Source organism: Lynx canadensis, chromosome C1 (assembly GCF_007474595.2).
Source record: "Lynx canadensis isolate LIC74 chromosome C1, mLynCan4.pri.v2, whole genome shotgun sequence".
In the NCBI taxonomy this organism is placed as follows: Eukaryota; Metazoa; Chordata; class Mammalia; order Carnivora; family Felidae; genus Lynx; species Lynx canadensis.
Genome location: NC_044310.1, coordinates 199286828 through 199304797, shown reverse-complemented (window position 1 = coordinate 199304797; position 17970 = coordinate 199286828). Strand labels below are relative to the sequence as shown.

General features: G+C 35.9%; 1 protein-coding gene across 1 annotated transcript in view; it reads left to right on the top strand.

Moving 5' to 3' along the window:
* The window catches only part of ABCA12 (ATP binding cassette subfamily A member 12), a 176698-nt gene that overhangs the window by 111749 nt on the left and 46979 nt on the right, over nucleotides 1–17970 (top strand). The window contains exons 20-27 of the mRNA XM_030325633.1: nucleotides 2161–2251; nucleotides 4390–4569; nucleotides 5137–5452; nucleotides 8288–8402; nucleotides 15049–15378; nucleotides 16501–16570; nucleotides 16659–16793; nucleotides 17692–17838. Of these exons, the coding sequence (XP_030181493.1) occupies nucleotides 2161–2251; nucleotides 4390–4569; nucleotides 5137–5452; nucleotides 8288–8402; nucleotides 15049–15378; nucleotides 16501–16570; nucleotides 16659–16793; nucleotides 17692–17838 (1384 nt within the window). The remainder of the gene's footprint in view (nucleotides 1–2160; nucleotides 2252–4389; nucleotides 4570–5136; nucleotides 5453–8287; nucleotides 8403–15048; nucleotides 15379–16500; nucleotides 16571–16658; nucleotides 16794–17691; nucleotides 17839–17970) is intronic.

Sequence of the window (17970 nt, the reverse complement as noted above, 5' to 3'; positions counted from 1 at the left end):
TTCCCCACAATTTGCTATTAAACTTGGTTCTAATTTTAAGCAGGTTCAAGTGGATGTTTTATGTAACAAAGACCATTTAATAGTACTTTGTTGACCTATCTGTTTTCCTAAATGGAAGATTGTTCTCTTTTTCCTTTAACTCTTTTTCTGTGGAGTAAAAAAAAAAAAAAAAACCCTACACATATCATTTCACTAAGGAAAGTTTTGTGGCTAAAGCAGTGAATTAACAAAAGGCATGATCTGTGCATAATAGTTCCAAAGTGCAATAATTTGCTATGAAGAAATTCTGTGATTGTGTCCATAAAGGGACCATCAGCTAATGGAAGCAACTTGATTCTGCTCTAGACCAAAAATAAATCATTATTCTCAATTATTGAGGAAAAACTTATTTATGCAAATGTACACAGATTTTGAAATTTAAGGCTTTTAGCATAACACCTGGCTTTGCCAATGTGAATCCCGAGGCAAATGACATAAGACACTTGATCGACAGTTTACGAATCTCTAAAATGAATATACTGAGAGCCACTTCACAGATTTGTGAGGATCATATGTGTGAAAGCATGTAAAAATAGTGTCACTCATCACAGGATTGATCACAAAAGGAGTGGTGGGAGAATGGAGATATGGCTCAGTGGATCTTCTCTGAATTGCAACAGACACAGTGCTTTGTTTATTAGTAATGCTCTAATTCAGTTTTTCCAGGATGCACAAATTAATTCCTGGTAAATAGACTTCAGAGGACTTGGGTTATCACGGTGTGTAGCTGTGTGATAGCTGTCAGTCTACATGCTGTCACCTGCCCTTACCCCTCAGCATCTATGGATTTAGTGAATTAATTCTGTTGTATCTATGCTCTGTTAATACATATTATTCTTAACCTCTTATCTCCATGGTAACAAAACTGAAGATATTGGTAAGAAGGATAGAATGATGAGTGATCCTGGATTGTCTTCCAAAGGGAAAACCAGTTTTAGTCTGGTTCCCATAAAAACATGGCCATGAATTAACACATAAGATAAGCATTTCTCTAATCACGGTGAATTCTCTGTCTTTGGCCCTTTAGCCCTTATTAATTTTGTGTCCTTAAGGGACCTCAAGGTGTTCTGGAAAACTCTGTGAGAAAATTAAGCTAAATTCTGTTAGTGTGCAGTACACAGTAAGGTCTCAACAAGTGTTACCTGGCTGTATTTCTGGAGTGGTAGAAGCTATGTCTCCTAATTTGGAAGATAGCTATAAAATCATTATATGTTAAAGCATTGAGGTTTGTTTTTTTTTTAATTTTTCAGTCTTTCCATGGAGATAGAGAAATTTAAAGATTTATCGTCAGTTTATTTTTCCATGTTCACATAATTGTGCTTTTTGCAATGATAAATGATATTATTGTAATTTACATTTGAATGTTCTGATGAGTCATTCATCTCTACTTTACAGAAAAGTAACATGAAGCTAGAAAAAGCAGATTGCTTGCTGAGAGCCCATAGCTAGGAAGTAGTAGAACTCTTGCACCTATCAATTGTGATATGAAGTTCTATTTAGGCATCACAATTTTTTAAATATTTTTTAAATTTATTTTTGAGAGAGAGAGACAGCATGAGCAGGAGAAGGGCAAGAGAGAAAGGGGGGACAGAGGACTGGAAGCAGGCTCTACACTGACAGCAGTGAGCTCCATGTGGGGTTCAAACTCACGAACCATGAGATCATGACCTGAGCCGAAGTCGTTCAACCGACTGAGCCACCCAGATGCCTGTAGACTTCACAATTTTTAAAAGTTGTATCAGTTTCTTTTAGTTGAACAAAATTCAACCATGAACCACTACAGTGGTGTATAGAGTATATCAAAAAACAAATGATGTCATAGCCTGGGTAAAAGGACTGTTACATTGAATGTAATTTCCTAATGTTGATAATTAGAGTCATATCTGGCCACAGGAGCATGCTGACTAATTTGTGTCTATCAACAATAAAACCCAGCCTTTCTAGTCATTACCAGCCACACACCTTCTCTTCCTTTCTAAGGATTTGTATGTGAGCACTGCAAGGTGATGCATTGATAATGCCGGGTGGTTGTTACTTCCTTTCACTGTAGATGCTGTTAGACAGATGATGATTAAACATGTTTTCTTGTACTGAAACTGATTCCCTATTGTTATTTGTTAGAATACTTTAAGGAACCCCTTTGTGCAAGTTTTTGTGAAATTCTCTGTGGGACTTGATGCCGTTGAACTATTGAAACAGATCGATGAACTCGGTAAGTCCAGAGTTACAAAACTTTTATTCACTAGTCATGTCAGGAATGTGAAAAACATGGTTGCATTTGAAAACGTTTTATTTTCTTCTGCATTTGATTTTTAGCTAGTTATTCTAAGGACAGTAAAATCTTGGACATATCTATCCATCTTTTTCCCAGATAGTCGTATTACTACAAGTAGTAATAACTATTCACATACCCAGTGTCTGCAGTTAGTTTCAACAAGTATATACTTCATGTATTCCTATAGTCATTGGTCACTTGGTAGATTGCTAGAAGTAAGAGGACTTCCCCCCGCCCAGCAACTTGATGAAAAGCAAGTCCTTAAGGACAAAGGAAGATGAAATGGTTTATTTCCAGTTACATTTAACATCTTATCTCCGCTGGCCTCAGTATCACTTTGATTAACCCAGAGTGTAACTGGAAGAAATTATTGAGTTAGCAGAAGCAAAACAAAGGCAATGAAGAGATTCAAAAGAAAATAAACTTAAATCAGTATTCAAGGTTGGATCCTCCTCTCATGGTCATTTAAAAGAAACAGGCAAAGAGGATCAAAGGAAGCTGTCTGAACTTATGCATTCCCTCTGCCACATCCCCACCTTCAACCTAACGGATGCAAGACATCTAATTCAGTCTGTGTCTGATTCACTGTTGCTATGCAACCACAAGTATGAGGAAGGGATTGAGAGCATCAGAATTTGGCTGCAGTAGAGCAAGTGCCCCTCCTCCCTGAAGCTCCTGGGACAGAAGTGACATAGTCTGTAAACCAGTAGGGAGGAATTAGGCTCATGTTTGTATTGTATATAATTGTGTGCACTTTATGATAGTTGACTGAGTTTCATTAAGGAAAGATACTAGTGTATTTATTCTCTAAAAGTACCATTTGGGTAAGAAACCATTTGATCAAAATATCGGGAATATACTACAAAGTTTTATATAAATTTTATCTTCTTAATATAGGACAGGAGTTCTAGAATTTAAAAATAGACTAAAATGAATGTAGCAGTGAGACTTGATGTTTGTGTAATTGTATATGCAACTTAGTATCTGAGAGTTTATATAGTTTGAATTGGGAGTGGGGCACTGACCCTCATAGCTCTTTGATCCTGTCTGCCAGCATTTCTAAGGAATCCTTGGTGTTGTGTTAATTTCCAATGGCCGCTGGAGGCCACTGTTCAACCACAGTTTTACCCCTCCCCCACCAATGTCTATATCCAGCAAACCATTTCACTTTAAATTCTAATGAGAAATGCATTTAAGAAGTTGCCCTCTGTGAGAAATTAGTCTTGCGTTGGAGTTTGGAAGAGTCATGTTTGGGTTCTGTGAGGAGGGATTTATGATACAGCATTCTTGGTATTCATGATGATCAAGTCAGTGAAAACTTAATTGGCCAAGTGATTTATTAACTTGCAATTTCATATTTACCCTTTGTCTCGGTTGATTTCCTCATAAGGAATCATGAAATTGAAGAGCAATTAAATCCTCTTTCTTCCAAAGTAAATACCTGAAATAAAAACTTGATCATTTTGTCTAGATTAATAGATATCAATAGACATAACTCACTTAAGGTTTTATATCAGTTTTAGAAAGTTGTTAACTATGTGGCATAGATTCTCACAGTCTCCTAAGAAATGATTCTGTAGCACAACTTATTTAATGACATAGTTTATTTGCACTCTACATAGATTTTTCTTTGTTTAAATTCTTACATTCACATTCCCTGAATGAAGTTAAGTATTTCTGTTTATTCAAAACTTTTATCACTAGTGTTCTTCCTGACTACATGTAGATATATATTTTTAATTATTCACCTTTAGTCATTGGTTACCTAAATTGTAGCAGGATATACTTTTAAATTGGCTTGTACCACTCTTTGAACTTGGGTCTACTATATCAGTACCAGCTCAACATACTCTTCAATGAATATTTGAAAAACTGGATACATTTTCCTATGTGTTATTAGCTATTTTTGTTACTGGATATTTTTGGAGCAAATTCTACAACTTCCTATTACTCATAATCTAGTATAATGGTTATTACATACCAAAAAGTCAGTATTTTGTTTGTCTCAGTACTATTAGACACAACATTATAATACAACTAATATGTGTTTTGTCTGTTTTGCTTTGCTTTTTTAGATATTCTAAGGCTGAAATTAGAAAACAGCATTGACCTCATTGATCATCTCAACACACTGTCCTCCCTGACAGTAAATATTTCCTCCTGTGTATTATATGACCGTATTCAGGCAGCAAAAAGCATAGATGAGATGGAGAGACAGGCTAAAAGGCTTTACAAAAGCAACGAACTCTTTGGAAGTAAGTGTCATTCTACTAGAGTTTGAGCTTCTCTTTGTACTAAAATTGGCCAAATTCTTTCCTCACCCCTTTCATCCAGAACTCAGAAAAGTAGTCTGGGGGGTCACTGTCCCCTCTGATGTCCTTAGAAATGAGAACCTTTCATGTAGTAAACCAACTATATTGTCCGTGGAGACTTCAACAAATGTGTAATTTTGTTGGCATGGTTAGAATTGAGACTGAAATGGATTACATAGTTATGGGGTGAAGTTGAGTCCATCTTCATAATCAGTCAAGATTATTCATTTGTGTGTGTGTGTGTGTGCGTGTTTTAATTTTAGTAAGTGGCTTAGAGTGATCTATTTAATCTGGCCACTTAGTTTGTAATTATATTCTCAAACTCCTGCTTTGAATCTCTGAAGTTGTCACTTCCAATTAGCCATCTTTCCTGTAAATTAGGAGCCTGAACTTACTGTCACATTACAAACTCAATTGCCTGTTTGGCTGCCCCCTAAGTGTCCCCTCCAAACAATGAATAATGTCAACCATAAAATAACCTTTATGCTGTTGTTTCCCTTTTATTTTTAGGTGTTATTTTTAAGCTTCCTTCTAACAGAAGTCGGCATAGAGGCTATGACTCTGAAAATGTCTCTCTTCCTCCTGTCATAAAATATACCATCCGCATGAGTCTCAAGACTGCACAGACCACAAGAAGCATAAGGACCAAGATTTGGGCCCCGGGGCCACACAATTCTCCATCACATAACCAGATCTATGGCAGGGCTTTTGTTTACTTACAGGATAGTATTGAGAGAGCAATCATTGAATTGCAGACTGGAAGAAACTCCCAGGAAATAGCAGTCCAGGTCCAAGCAATTCCATATCCCTGCTACATGAAAGACAAGTAAGTCTCTGCAGCTCTAGCCTCTTTTAATAGTCAACCACTTTTTTGAGCACTCATTTCTATGTATTCATTCACATGTATCAAATGAAAGCGATCTCTTTCACCAAAGTTTTGTCTAAAGCTTGCTTCCAGGAGAGGGTCGATGGTACAGGGCACAGCTCCACTACAGCTGCTCATTGTTACCAAAATGATGGCAAAGTTCTTACCAAATGATTCAGGTTTTCTTCATCATAACCCTTAGCTTTCCAAGGACTATGGCCCTTGAATTAGGAACATTAAACTACAGACCTGAATGCATCACTGCACGATTTTGATGCTACCTACTCTCTACTGGTCTTCGCTTTCTCTAGTGAAAGGAGAGGATTAAACAAGGCAATCTTAACATCTCTTCCAACTCTCAAATTTTATTAAAAATCTGTGAGTCCATGACCAATTTTAAGAAAAATTTTGATAGAGCACATCATTGATTCACTCTCTAAGATAAATATTATGCCATCTAACACTATGTTATGTTAGGTACTACCAGTCCACTTGCTAGAAATCCTTATCTCAAATGGTTTGCTACATCAACGAAAAATGTACGGATCATGTTTTAGACAATTGAATTTGAATGTTCAAAAAGTCTGCCAGGCGGGTAGCGCTGGCTGGCTCCTCCACTCTGACCACAGTCAGCCTCATCCTCCTACATAAAAGCTTGAGGCAGAATATTACTTTAATGAAATTACACTTGTTAGCCCATTTGCTCAGTTTATATACAATTTAGATGGCTCTGCTCTTTTTTTTTTTTTCTTTTTTCTTTCTATCAATGTGTCTGTCTACTTTGGCTGCTTCAAGAGCTGTAGATAAAATGAGGTGATGCAACCCTTTGTGCAGCAGCGATCCAGGGAGACGGATGAGGCTTCCACCAGTGGGTTGTCAAGGTTAGCTGCTTATTGTGGAGGCCAGTCAGTTCTCTGCAGCCTGAACTGTGTAGGAACTGCATCGGCTGGCACGAATAGTAAAGACCTGTGGGTTCAATTAAAAGAAAATTTCTCATCTATTTTCCGCTCATTTTTTCCCCCTTATAAATGTTGGTACCTAGGATAGTGGGTACCTGGATTTTCTTTTTAAGAATAAAAGTAACTATATTCTGCATTCTTCATGGGAGTATGGTCATAATATCCTACATATACATATCAACTCTTTATTGCATACAAAGTGCTTTCACATATATTATTTCCTCTGTTCACCCAACAACCTTAGTACGGTAAGTGAGATGAGGTATCATCAACCGTATTTTCCTGATGAAAAAACTAAAATCCAGAAAGCTTAAGTAATGTGTCCGTAGTTGTATAGCTGGTAACTCAGAGGTCTTTCGATTAGGAGACCAGAATTTTCTCCTTTATATTAAACCAAACCTAAACCAAACCAATCTTAAAATACACCATCACTGGAAGAAACATTTTAGGGAATTTGTTATTAATGAATGAGGCCCTTTACCTAATTCTAGAGCCAGAAACACCATTAGGGCTGGACCTGAACCAAGAGAAAATTCATTCAACAAATATTGTCTAAGTGCCTAAGCCATGCCAGACAGTTTCCCAGGAACCAAAAAAAATGGATATGGCCCCCACCCTCTTCTCCATCCAAAAAAACAAACAAAAAAAAACAAAAACAAAAACAAAAAAACAACACACACACATGTATGAAACAAAACAAACAAACAAAACCCTCCTATCTTTGATGATAATACACTTCTGATGGTAAAGTGATAATGAATGATGGTGATGTCATGTTCCATTAATATTTGCATTTTTCATGAGGACCTTTGAAGGTAATTCCTTAGCCTTATAGATTAAAAGGGGAGTACCCTTGGTGCCTTTCTCTAAGTGAAAATGTCGTGGAGCCTACTACGGAAAACAGATCAATTTAGAGTTCTTCTCATTGAAAACTACTCATTTGCCCATAGACATGTGAGTAATGTCAGAACCATGATTCTCAAAGTATGGTCTCTGGACCAGCAACATCAACATCAGCTGGGAAATTGTTTAAAATGCAAATTCCTTATCCCACCCCAGATATAATCAGAAGCTTATGGGTAAGGCTCAGAAATCCATGGTTTAGTAAGCCCTTCAGGTGATTGTGATGCATGGTTAACTTTGAGAAACACTGCATTGGAACTTTCTGGTATCCTGGGCAGGCCACGGAAGAATACATTTGGAGCCTGATGAAGTCTTCCAGTGACTGCCTAATTTAACACATTACCAGAAAAGTCATTTATATACTGTTTATGAAACATCTCCTGGAGCATTATTTTGAGGAATCCAAGTTCTTTGTTTGCATTTTAAATTGAATGCTTTGAGTTTTATTTTATTTCATTTTGGGAAATTTAGTTTAATAATAACTATGAGCATCCAAAGAGTAGATAAATACAGTAATTTGGGATGATATAGCTTTTAGCTAGATAAACCGATCATCATCTAATTTTAAATCTGCCTTTTAGATAAGAATTTAGTTTAGACAGAAGGGTTTTGAGCTTTGAAATTATATCTATGTAATAATTATTTTCCTAGATAGGACATACTCAAACACACTCTAAACAATAGGGTAATTTTATCCAACAATCCAGAGGTTTTTTTTTTTTTTTTACTTTTGCAACAATACAGCAAGAAAATCAAAGGCTTACTGTTAAGTCAGCTTCGTACTTCATAAATAAAGGAATAATATTAATGACTATTCTCAATTTCAAAGCAGGATTATAATTTGTAAGAGGGAATGTGTTTTTGTTTATCACAATCTGCACAGTTGATATTCATTAGGGTCGCTGAATTTTTTTTTGTTTCTGTTTTTTTGCAGCTTCCTAACCAGTGTCTCTTATTCTCTTCCAATTGTGCTCATGGTTGCCTGGGTTGTATTTATAGCTGCATTTGTAAAAAAACTTGTTTATGAGAAAGATCTCCGGCTTCATGAGGTATGTCAAGAATCTCTTTTTATTATGAATAAAATCTATTTGTATAATAATTAATATGCTTTTCATCATATCTATGCAAAATCAGAAAGCCCGACCCATACCTCATGAATTAAAAAGAAAAATATTTTGGGGCGCGTGGGTAGCTCAGTCAGTTGAGTGACCGACTTCGGCTCAGGTCATGATCTCACGGTTTGTGTGTTGGAGCCCCACGTCGGGCTCTGTGCTGACAGCTCAGAGCCTGGAGCCTGCTTCTGATTCTGTGTCTCCCTCTCTCTGTCCCTCCCCAACTCATGCTGTCTCTGTCTCAGAAATAAATAAACATTAAAAAAATTTTTTTTAAAAAGAAAAATATTTTATGAATCATAAAGTCAGCTGATATAGCAATATTTTGTTTTAAAAAATTACGCAGAAATCATGTTATAAGTGCCTCTAAAAAACGAAATGTAAATAATTCTGAGTAAAATCTGAGTACAATTTATAATCCTAAGAGTAATTTTGGCCATGAAATTCCTATAGGAAATTCAAATAATAACAGTAATAATTAGTAAGGCAGGAAGATTGTTGGCATGGTAACTAAATGAGTCCAAACGAATTTAGATATAGATATATAGATGTAGACACAGACATAGTCATAGACAGACAGATGGCTTGTTTCAGCTCTCAATAAGCGAATTATCTTTCCAGTATGCCTTGTCTTCTTCAGTTATCTTCTCTCCTATTTTCCACTGACTCATGATTCATAGAGACTAAGAATTTCATGTTATGCTACTGACTAAGTTAATAATATAATGATGAAAGACAGGGCCTGGGATGTAAAGCATGGTCTCTTCTTGAGCATGTTCCCCATCATTATTTCCAAATCCAAAATAGCTTACTTCTTTTTAGAATTTATGAAAAAGTGCTGTGTGATTTTGGGATTGTATTGGAATAAAAATTATTTTATCTGCTCATCCTGTAATGAGTCAATCCTTACACTCACTGAGTGAAAAGAAAGCAAGAACATTTCAAAAGTGGGGCGCAGTAATTATTGCAAGGCCTGGCTGACAACCTGAAATAATGAGGTTAGAGTAACTTGTTAGTCCACTTGTGCTTTTCAGACTTACTTTGCCAATGCTTTCAGGCAATTGATTATTTCTCCTTACAAGGTACAAATTACTGATTCATGTTTTTGTTAGCTCAGCATCAGGCTTCCAGGGGTGTTCTAGAGTTTGAACCTATACTTCTTACCTTTTCTGTTTGAATTCTGGTTAATCCTCACAGCTGCATTTTTATATTTCAATTACAATTTGCTAAACCTCTCATCAACTGGTTTGAGCCTTCTTGTATTCAGAACTGTGTGTGATAGTTTCTTAATTCCAACTTAGAAAGGTTTTCTTTTTCTTTTTTCTTTCTTTTTTTTTTTTTTGTATTCTAGTTATTTAACGTACAGTGTAGTCTTGGCTTCAGGAGCAGAACCCAGTGATTCATCTCTTACATATGACACCCAGTGCTCATCCTGAGAAGTGCCCTCCTTAATGCTCGTCACCCATTTAACCCATTTTCCTCACTTACCCTCTGTTCAGCAACCCTTGAGTTTGTTCTGTGTATTTAAGAGTCTCTTATAGTTTGTGTCCCTCTCTGTTTTTATCTTATTTTTCCTTCCCTTCCCCTATATTCATCTGTTGAGTTTCTCAAATTCCACATATGAGTGAAATCATATGATATCTATCTTTCTCTAACTGACTTATTTCACTTAGCATAATATGCTCCAGTTCCATCCACACAGTCGCAAATGGCAAGATTTCATTCTTTTTCATTGCCAAATACCACATCTTCTTTATCCATTCATCAGTCGATGAACATTTGGGCTCTTTCCATTATTTGGCTATTGTTGATAGCACTGCTATAAACATTGGGGTGCATGTGCCCCTTCAAATCAGCATTTTTGTATCCTTTGGGAAACTTGAATCCATGCCCTAAACCAGAATTTTGGTTGCAAACTCCTATCTTATATTTCTCTTTCAGTTTCCTGGTACTTAGAAGTGAATCTTCACAGATTAAAGGAAAACCTTAAAGTAGAAAATTGTGATAGATACTGAGTTCTTTTCTACTTCAAAATAAATACCTACCTTAAAGATAGAATTTGTGGTAGAAACACACAGTAAATATAAGTGTGTGTATTAAAGCACATCACTTTAAAAATTTTTTTTAAAAATCAAAGCATAATGAAGAGTTCTTTCTCAATTGAAGAAAGACATATTTTTTTTTAATGGCACACTGGTTTCTGCTTGGTATCTTTGTGTCTTCATTTTGCATGCATCTACTTTCAAAATTTAACTACTTGATCTCAGGGTTCAAAGTCATACAGTAGAAAATCACTGAGCTTGGGATCAGAGAATCAGGCTTAGAGTCTTCCAGTTCATACTCACTTGGGCCCAGTCCCTTCCACTAAGCCTTACTATCTAGACCTAATTCAGCACACACTTCCAGAATGTGACTCTCTCACTGCCACAGCAAGAATGCATTCAGTTATCCATATTTTATCAATTCTAAGGTAATACTTTTTTTCCTTTGCTTCTTAAAGCCTCTGGAATTGGGATGCATTTGGTAGGGTGTCACCATTTAATTGGTGGTGATTTTTCTTTTTTGGTGCCATGTAAAAATAATGGCACATCTTAAAATCAGTGGTGTCCTAAATTCAAAGGAATGCCATCTATTTGTGAGATGTGGAATGGACGCCTCCTGCTCAATGCCTCCTGGTCAGCCTTCCTCTACTGCTCATGGTTCTAATCTTATGTCCTCCTGTTTAGAGGGAAAAAAGCTGAGCCCAGGGGGAGGTGACTTGGTGAAAACTGAAGGGCTAGTTAGTCATCCATCTGAGACTGGAACTCAAGTGTCTTGACTTTGAACCAATGCTTTTCCACATCATAGCTGCTTTCCCTCTTATCTTATTTTGGTGGCATAGACACTTAAGGACTTTTGATAATGATGATGGAAAATCTCCTTGGTTACCAGAGATTCAAAATCATGTTTTAATACCATCATTTTAATATTCAGTAAGTACTAAACTTTTAATTCCCTATGTCCTTCTCATTCCAATTAAATAAAAAAGGATAAAAAATACTTTTTTCCTTCTGTAATTGTTCTTAAATCTGGGCAAGAAAACCAAGTTGGTTGCTATTTCAATGAAGCCATTAATCCTTGACCTTGTTATGATATGACTCCAGTGAGTTTCTTTAATTTGTTAAAGGAATTAGTACAAATATTAATGCCCAGTAAGTTTGTTGATGAGATTAATCCAGTAGTTTAAAAAAAAAAAAAACTGGGGCGCCTGGGTGGCGCAGTCGGTTAAGCGTCCGACTTCAGCCAGGTCACGATCTCGCGGTCCGTGAGTTCGAGCCCCGCGTCGGGCTCTGTGCTGACTGCTCAGAGCCTGGAGCCTGTTTCCGATTCTGTGTCTCCCTCTCTCTCTGCCCCTCCCCCGTTCATGCTCTGTCTCTCTCTGTCCCAAAAATAAATAAACGTTGAAAAAAAAAAAAAATTAAAAAAAAAAAAAAAACTATTTTGAAATGCCTGTAGTTTTGTTCTGTGTTCCTTGCTTTTAAAAATTAAAATATTAAAACTGTTACAAAAATTGATTTACAACACCCAGAGAAGTACTTTTGCACGTTATTTTCTTGATTTATGGGTTAGCTTCATCTATCTAATCTAATCTAAGTCATTTATGGGGATTTCGGTGCTTATATTCAGCTGGAGACAAAATTTTAGAGTTGTTCTTTCTCAGTTCAGATAGGTGGTCTAAAATATCTGTGGTCTGAAGAGACGGGATTTTAGTAGTTCACTTTAAACATTTTTTATGCCTTCTTCGTAGACACTATCCATCGCGGTAGTGGGAATTTGGAACATTTCAAGTAGTGATCACAACACCCTTTATATCTTACTAAAAAAACAATAATTGTTAAGAAAAAAATTTTAATTGAGGTAGGAAATGTTACTATTCCTTATAAATTAGTGCTTGACATTCTTGTTGAATTGAATGAAGATTCAAGTAAATACATGAATCTTTGTGATTTCTTTTCCTGAGAGCATTAATGTCAGTTCCTGTGCATAAGCTTCTCTTGAATGTGGCAACACATTTACCCAAAATCTTACCAAACCTGCTCTCAGTATTTTCTGCCATCCACTGAAGCAAACTCTGTGTACAGGGGTTTTCCTTGAGCAACAGGTTATGAGATGCTGATGAATTGCTTCAGGCAGGTTTGGAAGGCTTGAGACAAGTGACTCTTTGATTGCAAAGTTGGCACCTGACATATGTCACTCTGAGGATCAACTAATGACATCCAGGAAAGCATAGCCAGAGATTCTGGGTGGGCCATCTTCCATCAGCAGGTTTGGTCTTATTTATTATAACCATGTTGGCAGTGAATCTGGATAATTTATGGATGACTTACATGCTCTCCTTGCTCTTTCTCTTTATGAATAACAGCTGTTCTCCTCATGGCACAATATCCTGAAGTTTAACACTGAAGTTTCATGCTAGAATGTTAAGTAGTGAACACTTTTGGAAGCACCTAGCTCAGTCTATGTCCATAGGAAGCAATGATCACCCTCCAACTTTTACCAACTCTTGGGAATAGGGATCTGATCTCAAATCTTGAAAATTTCAAAATTACAGAGATAAACACCTTTGGTCCTGGTCTTCGGGTTTGCCAGATTATCTTTTAATAAGGCTATAAATGGAGAATTTTCTAGTTATAAAAATGTTTTATATTGCAGCTATCAAATTGTTGGGAAAGGAAAACATGTTTACACACACCAAAGTCAGCTTTATTTCATGTCCTAGATCCTTTATATTCACCTTGTGAAATAAATTGACATTGTCTCCTACTAACATACGCTATTGGGGAAAAGTATTTTTCGCATAGGTCACATGAAATTAGGTGGTGGGTATCAGCTCTGGAGTAGTTATATGGGTCCCATAACTCTCCAGTTAATTATGAACTCAGTTAAACCTCAAAATACAAATAAGAAAGGCAAATGAAAGAGCTAACGTATCATAATCATACTGGAATAGGCACGTGTCTCTGAAATGCAGTCATCAAACATGACACAGTAATTTTTTCAAATGGGTTGGGGTGAAGAGAAAAAATTTCGGTAAGACCTGTGAGGTGTATTTTCATACTGAAATGTAATTTTGTTTTCAATGATAGATACATAGTAAATGGAGGAAACCTTCCATAGTACATCTTTGCTCCATGCTGAGTTTTTTACTTTGACCCACACTTCCATTCCTATGGAAACATAAGTTGAATCTTTACTGCAAAGGGCAGGAAGGCCTGGGAAGAGAGAAGCAGTAAGGAGGGAGGAGGGTGAGGAAGAGGGCAAAGTTAAGAGAAAAAGTCACACGCTTTTTTCTCAGCGGTGATTAGCTTAAGGCCCACAGCTTAGACTGTTGGCAGTCAGGTGGCTGTTTCCATGGCAACAAGAGGAGCAGCAGAGTTATCAAAATGTGATAAGTTACAAAGGCAGAAAGTAAAATTCACTATTTTGCGTGTAGAGCAAAAGATTCAGCAGCATTCCTTTTTTTTTTTTTTTTTTTTTTTCCTTCCTGGACAAGTTAGGTTTAAAGAAGGAGGACATTGAAAATCCTTGATTTTACCTGAAATACTAGATCATAAAGCTTTAGTGGAGCATTTCTTTTGTTCTTTTTTAAAAATGGACTGTTGATTCATAAGCTTAGCATTAATCATGTATTGTTAAAACTAGGTACCAGGATATGCAGGTTCCCACAAATTGCAACATGTCATCAAATTTGAGACAACCAAGATCCAGGGGACGTTAGAGCTTTCAGAATCCCTTTGAGTTAATGCTCAAACATATCATGCTGATCTGTTTCTCTACCTTGGTGAAATGCCTTGGCCTTTAGGGATGTTACTGAGTTATTAAAGAATATAAATTGAGAGAGAATGAATCTCAGATACATGAGTTCATTTTGGGTGCATGAATGTCTTTTTGAGAAACAAAGATTGGACAGACCTGACCTAGACTACCAGTGATCTTAAGGATGGGGAAGCTGTGCCACAAGGCAGAAAGTCTCCCTTCAAAGTTTCCATGTTTTAAATCTTAGGAATCAGGTCCATTCTACTTTTCTCAGGAACCTGAATACTGATTGTGTTGTCCATCAATGTTTAGATTTTTCCTAAAGAGAGTTTTGCTATCTCAATCCCTATACTGAATTTGAAATAAACCGTGTTTTTCTACCTGCTTGAAATATTCATGCCTGCACAAATGTCAAATTCATGTTGTAAAATTCTGCAGAAGACACCATAAATTTTGATAATCTATTCTAAATTAATTTAATCTGGGTGCATCAGTTAGATACCAGTTATAAAATGAAATTGGAAAAAATAAAAAAAAGAACCTCACCATCCAAATCATCCATTATATTAGGCACTCTGAAAGCATACAATTTAAATTGGGCTGATGTAAATGGTCGTATTAATTTTACATAGCAAGCATGGACAAATCCTTGACTTATGAAAATCATTAAGATGCCTAGTTCCATATATATGAAGAGTCTCATGGGCATTTTGGCATGGTGCAGAAATAATTGCTATTTGAGAGAATATCTGCTCAAAAAGTGGCTAACGCTTTTTCCTTTTCACAGTACATGAAGATGATGGGTGTGAACTCCTGCAGCCACTTTTTTGCCTGGCTTATAGAGAGTATTGGATTTTTACTGGTTACCATCGTCATCCTTATCATTATTCTGAAGTTTGGCAATATTCTTCCTAAAACAAATGGTTTCATTTTGTTCCTGTATTTTTCGGACTACAGCTTCTCAGTTATTGCCATGAGCTATCTTATCAGTGTCTTCTTCAACAACACCAACATTGCAGCCCTTATTGGAAGCCTCATCTACATCATTGCTTTTTTTCCCTTTATTGTTCTGATTACAGTTGAGGATGAGTTGAGTTACATTGTAAAAGTATTCATGGTGAGTCAACTGTCACAACTGAATGGCTAGTGTGTGATAAGAATTGGTTCTTTTTATGTTTTTAGACTCTCAAACTAAAAGTTCATTTATCTAAATTGAAAAGTTCTGCGATTACAAAATAAGCTTAAGTGTTCTAATGATAGTTTTTTCTATATCATTGAGTACTGTACAAACATAAGACAATGAAAACGAAACTTTCCCCCCAGTTTTTAAAATCATAGTATGTAATGCTGTTAAGAAATAATTTCTGAAGAAAGAATAATCTTTTAAAAACAATCATTTTAAAGATCATCACAAATTCTAACTTCTTTTCTGGTCCAACTCCTTAAATATCTTAAAGCCTTTATTACTGTAATTATTCACGTGTGTGAATAATTTTCATGGGTTTGGTAACATACAATATAACTTATAGGCATAAAGACAAATGCACTGACAGCATATAATCAATTTTGAATTCTTTTCTGCCTTTTCAATTCAAAAGTATTGAATTAATTTAAGAATTTTAATGAAATCAATAAGAATAGTTTGAAATTTGGAAAGCAGAAAAATAAATCTCTTTGAGAGTCATATTGCAACTTTGGTGTTTATGGAAATGGAAAGTGTTAAATAACTTTCATTTAACATTGACTACTTTGGGTTAATGCAACATTAAATTTCTAATTTGTTACATTGTAAGTATTCAATCAATTCATATTTTAGTATATTTTAATTCATAGTACTTCTGTTACCTGTAATCAATTTATGAAGTAAAAACATCTTATGGCTTCTAACAGTTGATTTGATTTTAGTCTTAGCACTGCATTACCCTTTAATTACCTATCTTATAAATTGCTGAGTAACATTTACTAAGTTTAGATACATATTTTGGGTTTTTGGCAAATAGTTTCCAAGTCATAATTTTCCTGATTTTGTTTTCCGCTATTCCCTCTTCTCTTCTTCAGAGGGGTAGTGTGCTTGGTACGGGACCTCTGGACCCGTACCAATGGGATCTCTCCATTTTTAAATACGCTTAGGGAGTTAGTGTCAATTTTATCTGTATAAGTGTCCAAAGTTTTAAGTATGTTTAGATCCCTCTTGCACAAAACTTATAAGAACTATCATTGCTGTTTCATTTCTTCACAGAGCCTGCTGTCCCCAACAGCATTCAGTTATGCAAGTCAATACATTGCAAGATATGAGGAGCAAGGCATTGGTAGGCTCACTTCCTTTAAAACTAGAGTTTATCCTTCACAACTGCAGTACATCTCGCAGAAGAATAAATCCATGTGTTTACTTTTTAGGTCTTCAGTGGGAAAATATGTACAGTTCCCCAGTTCAGGATGACACTACCTCCTTTGGTTGGCTCTGCTGTCTAATCCTAGCTGACTCTTTCATTTATTTCCTTATTGCTTGGTATGTCAGAAATGTGTTCCCAGGTATGAACATACTTCCTACAGATATATTTTGTATAGTTTTCATGCTTATAAATCAGCTACTATATATTTTTTAATATTTGATCTGCCATATATAGTCTCAAAAAAAAAAAAGCCATACAAACTTAAAACTCCAAACTAACCAGAACTTTCCAGGATGAGATAGTGCACTGGTGAATTCCTTCTCTGATGTTCCTTTAAAGGGTGGAGTGTATCAAGAAGCATGGAATCCAGTCTTTCCAATTGGGCACATGAGACATGATAAAGCAAAACCAATTCTCCTAATTCTGAGGAGAATTTACCAAATTCTAATAGAAAACACTAGTTAGAGCCCCTATTTTAGTTCTCAGGTCATCATTACTTTTAACATGCTTGAGAGCTTTTCCATTCAGCCTTACTGATATTTGTGTATTTCCTGGTGTTGTAGAATAGAAGAGTATTCTTCCATTTGCATAAATTCCTATAAAAGACAAATGTGTAGAGACAGAAAGCAAATCAGTAATTGTCTAGAACTTGAGGTGGGACCAGGAGTTATCTGTACATGGACATAAGAACACTTGTTGAAGCTGTAGGAATAGTCTAATAATGCATGGGTTGTGGTGATGGTTGCACAACTTCAGGTATTTACTAAAATCATCTACCTCTACACTTATTATAATGAGCAGATTTTATGGCATATAATTATACCTCAATGAAGTTATTTTTTAAAAAGAATAAAAGAGAGGCTATCTTTTTTTGCTTTACTTTGGAAACAGACTACGCTTTAATTTGATATAGATCAAAAAAAAAGAAAGAAAGAAAATACTTTCTGAACCATAGATAATGTTCTGTTGTTTAGCTTCTGATGCCTAATGTTAACAATCAGCTAATATTTATTCTTCCTAATACATTTTTATCACAGGTACCTATGGCATGGCAGCTCCGTGGTATTTTCCAGTCCTCCCTTCCTATTGGAAGGAGCGATTGGGATGTACAGACATGAAGCATGAGAAAAGCAATGGCCTTATGTTTACTAATATCATGATGCAGAACACCAACCCATCTGCCAGTAAGACAAGTAGGTCAACAACAAACATTATTATGACAGAAGTGATATAAAAATTTACATGACTAGTGATTTTAATTATGTTTTTCTAAATGGCAAAATTATCATCCTTTTAGTCATGGATGAATATGTCCA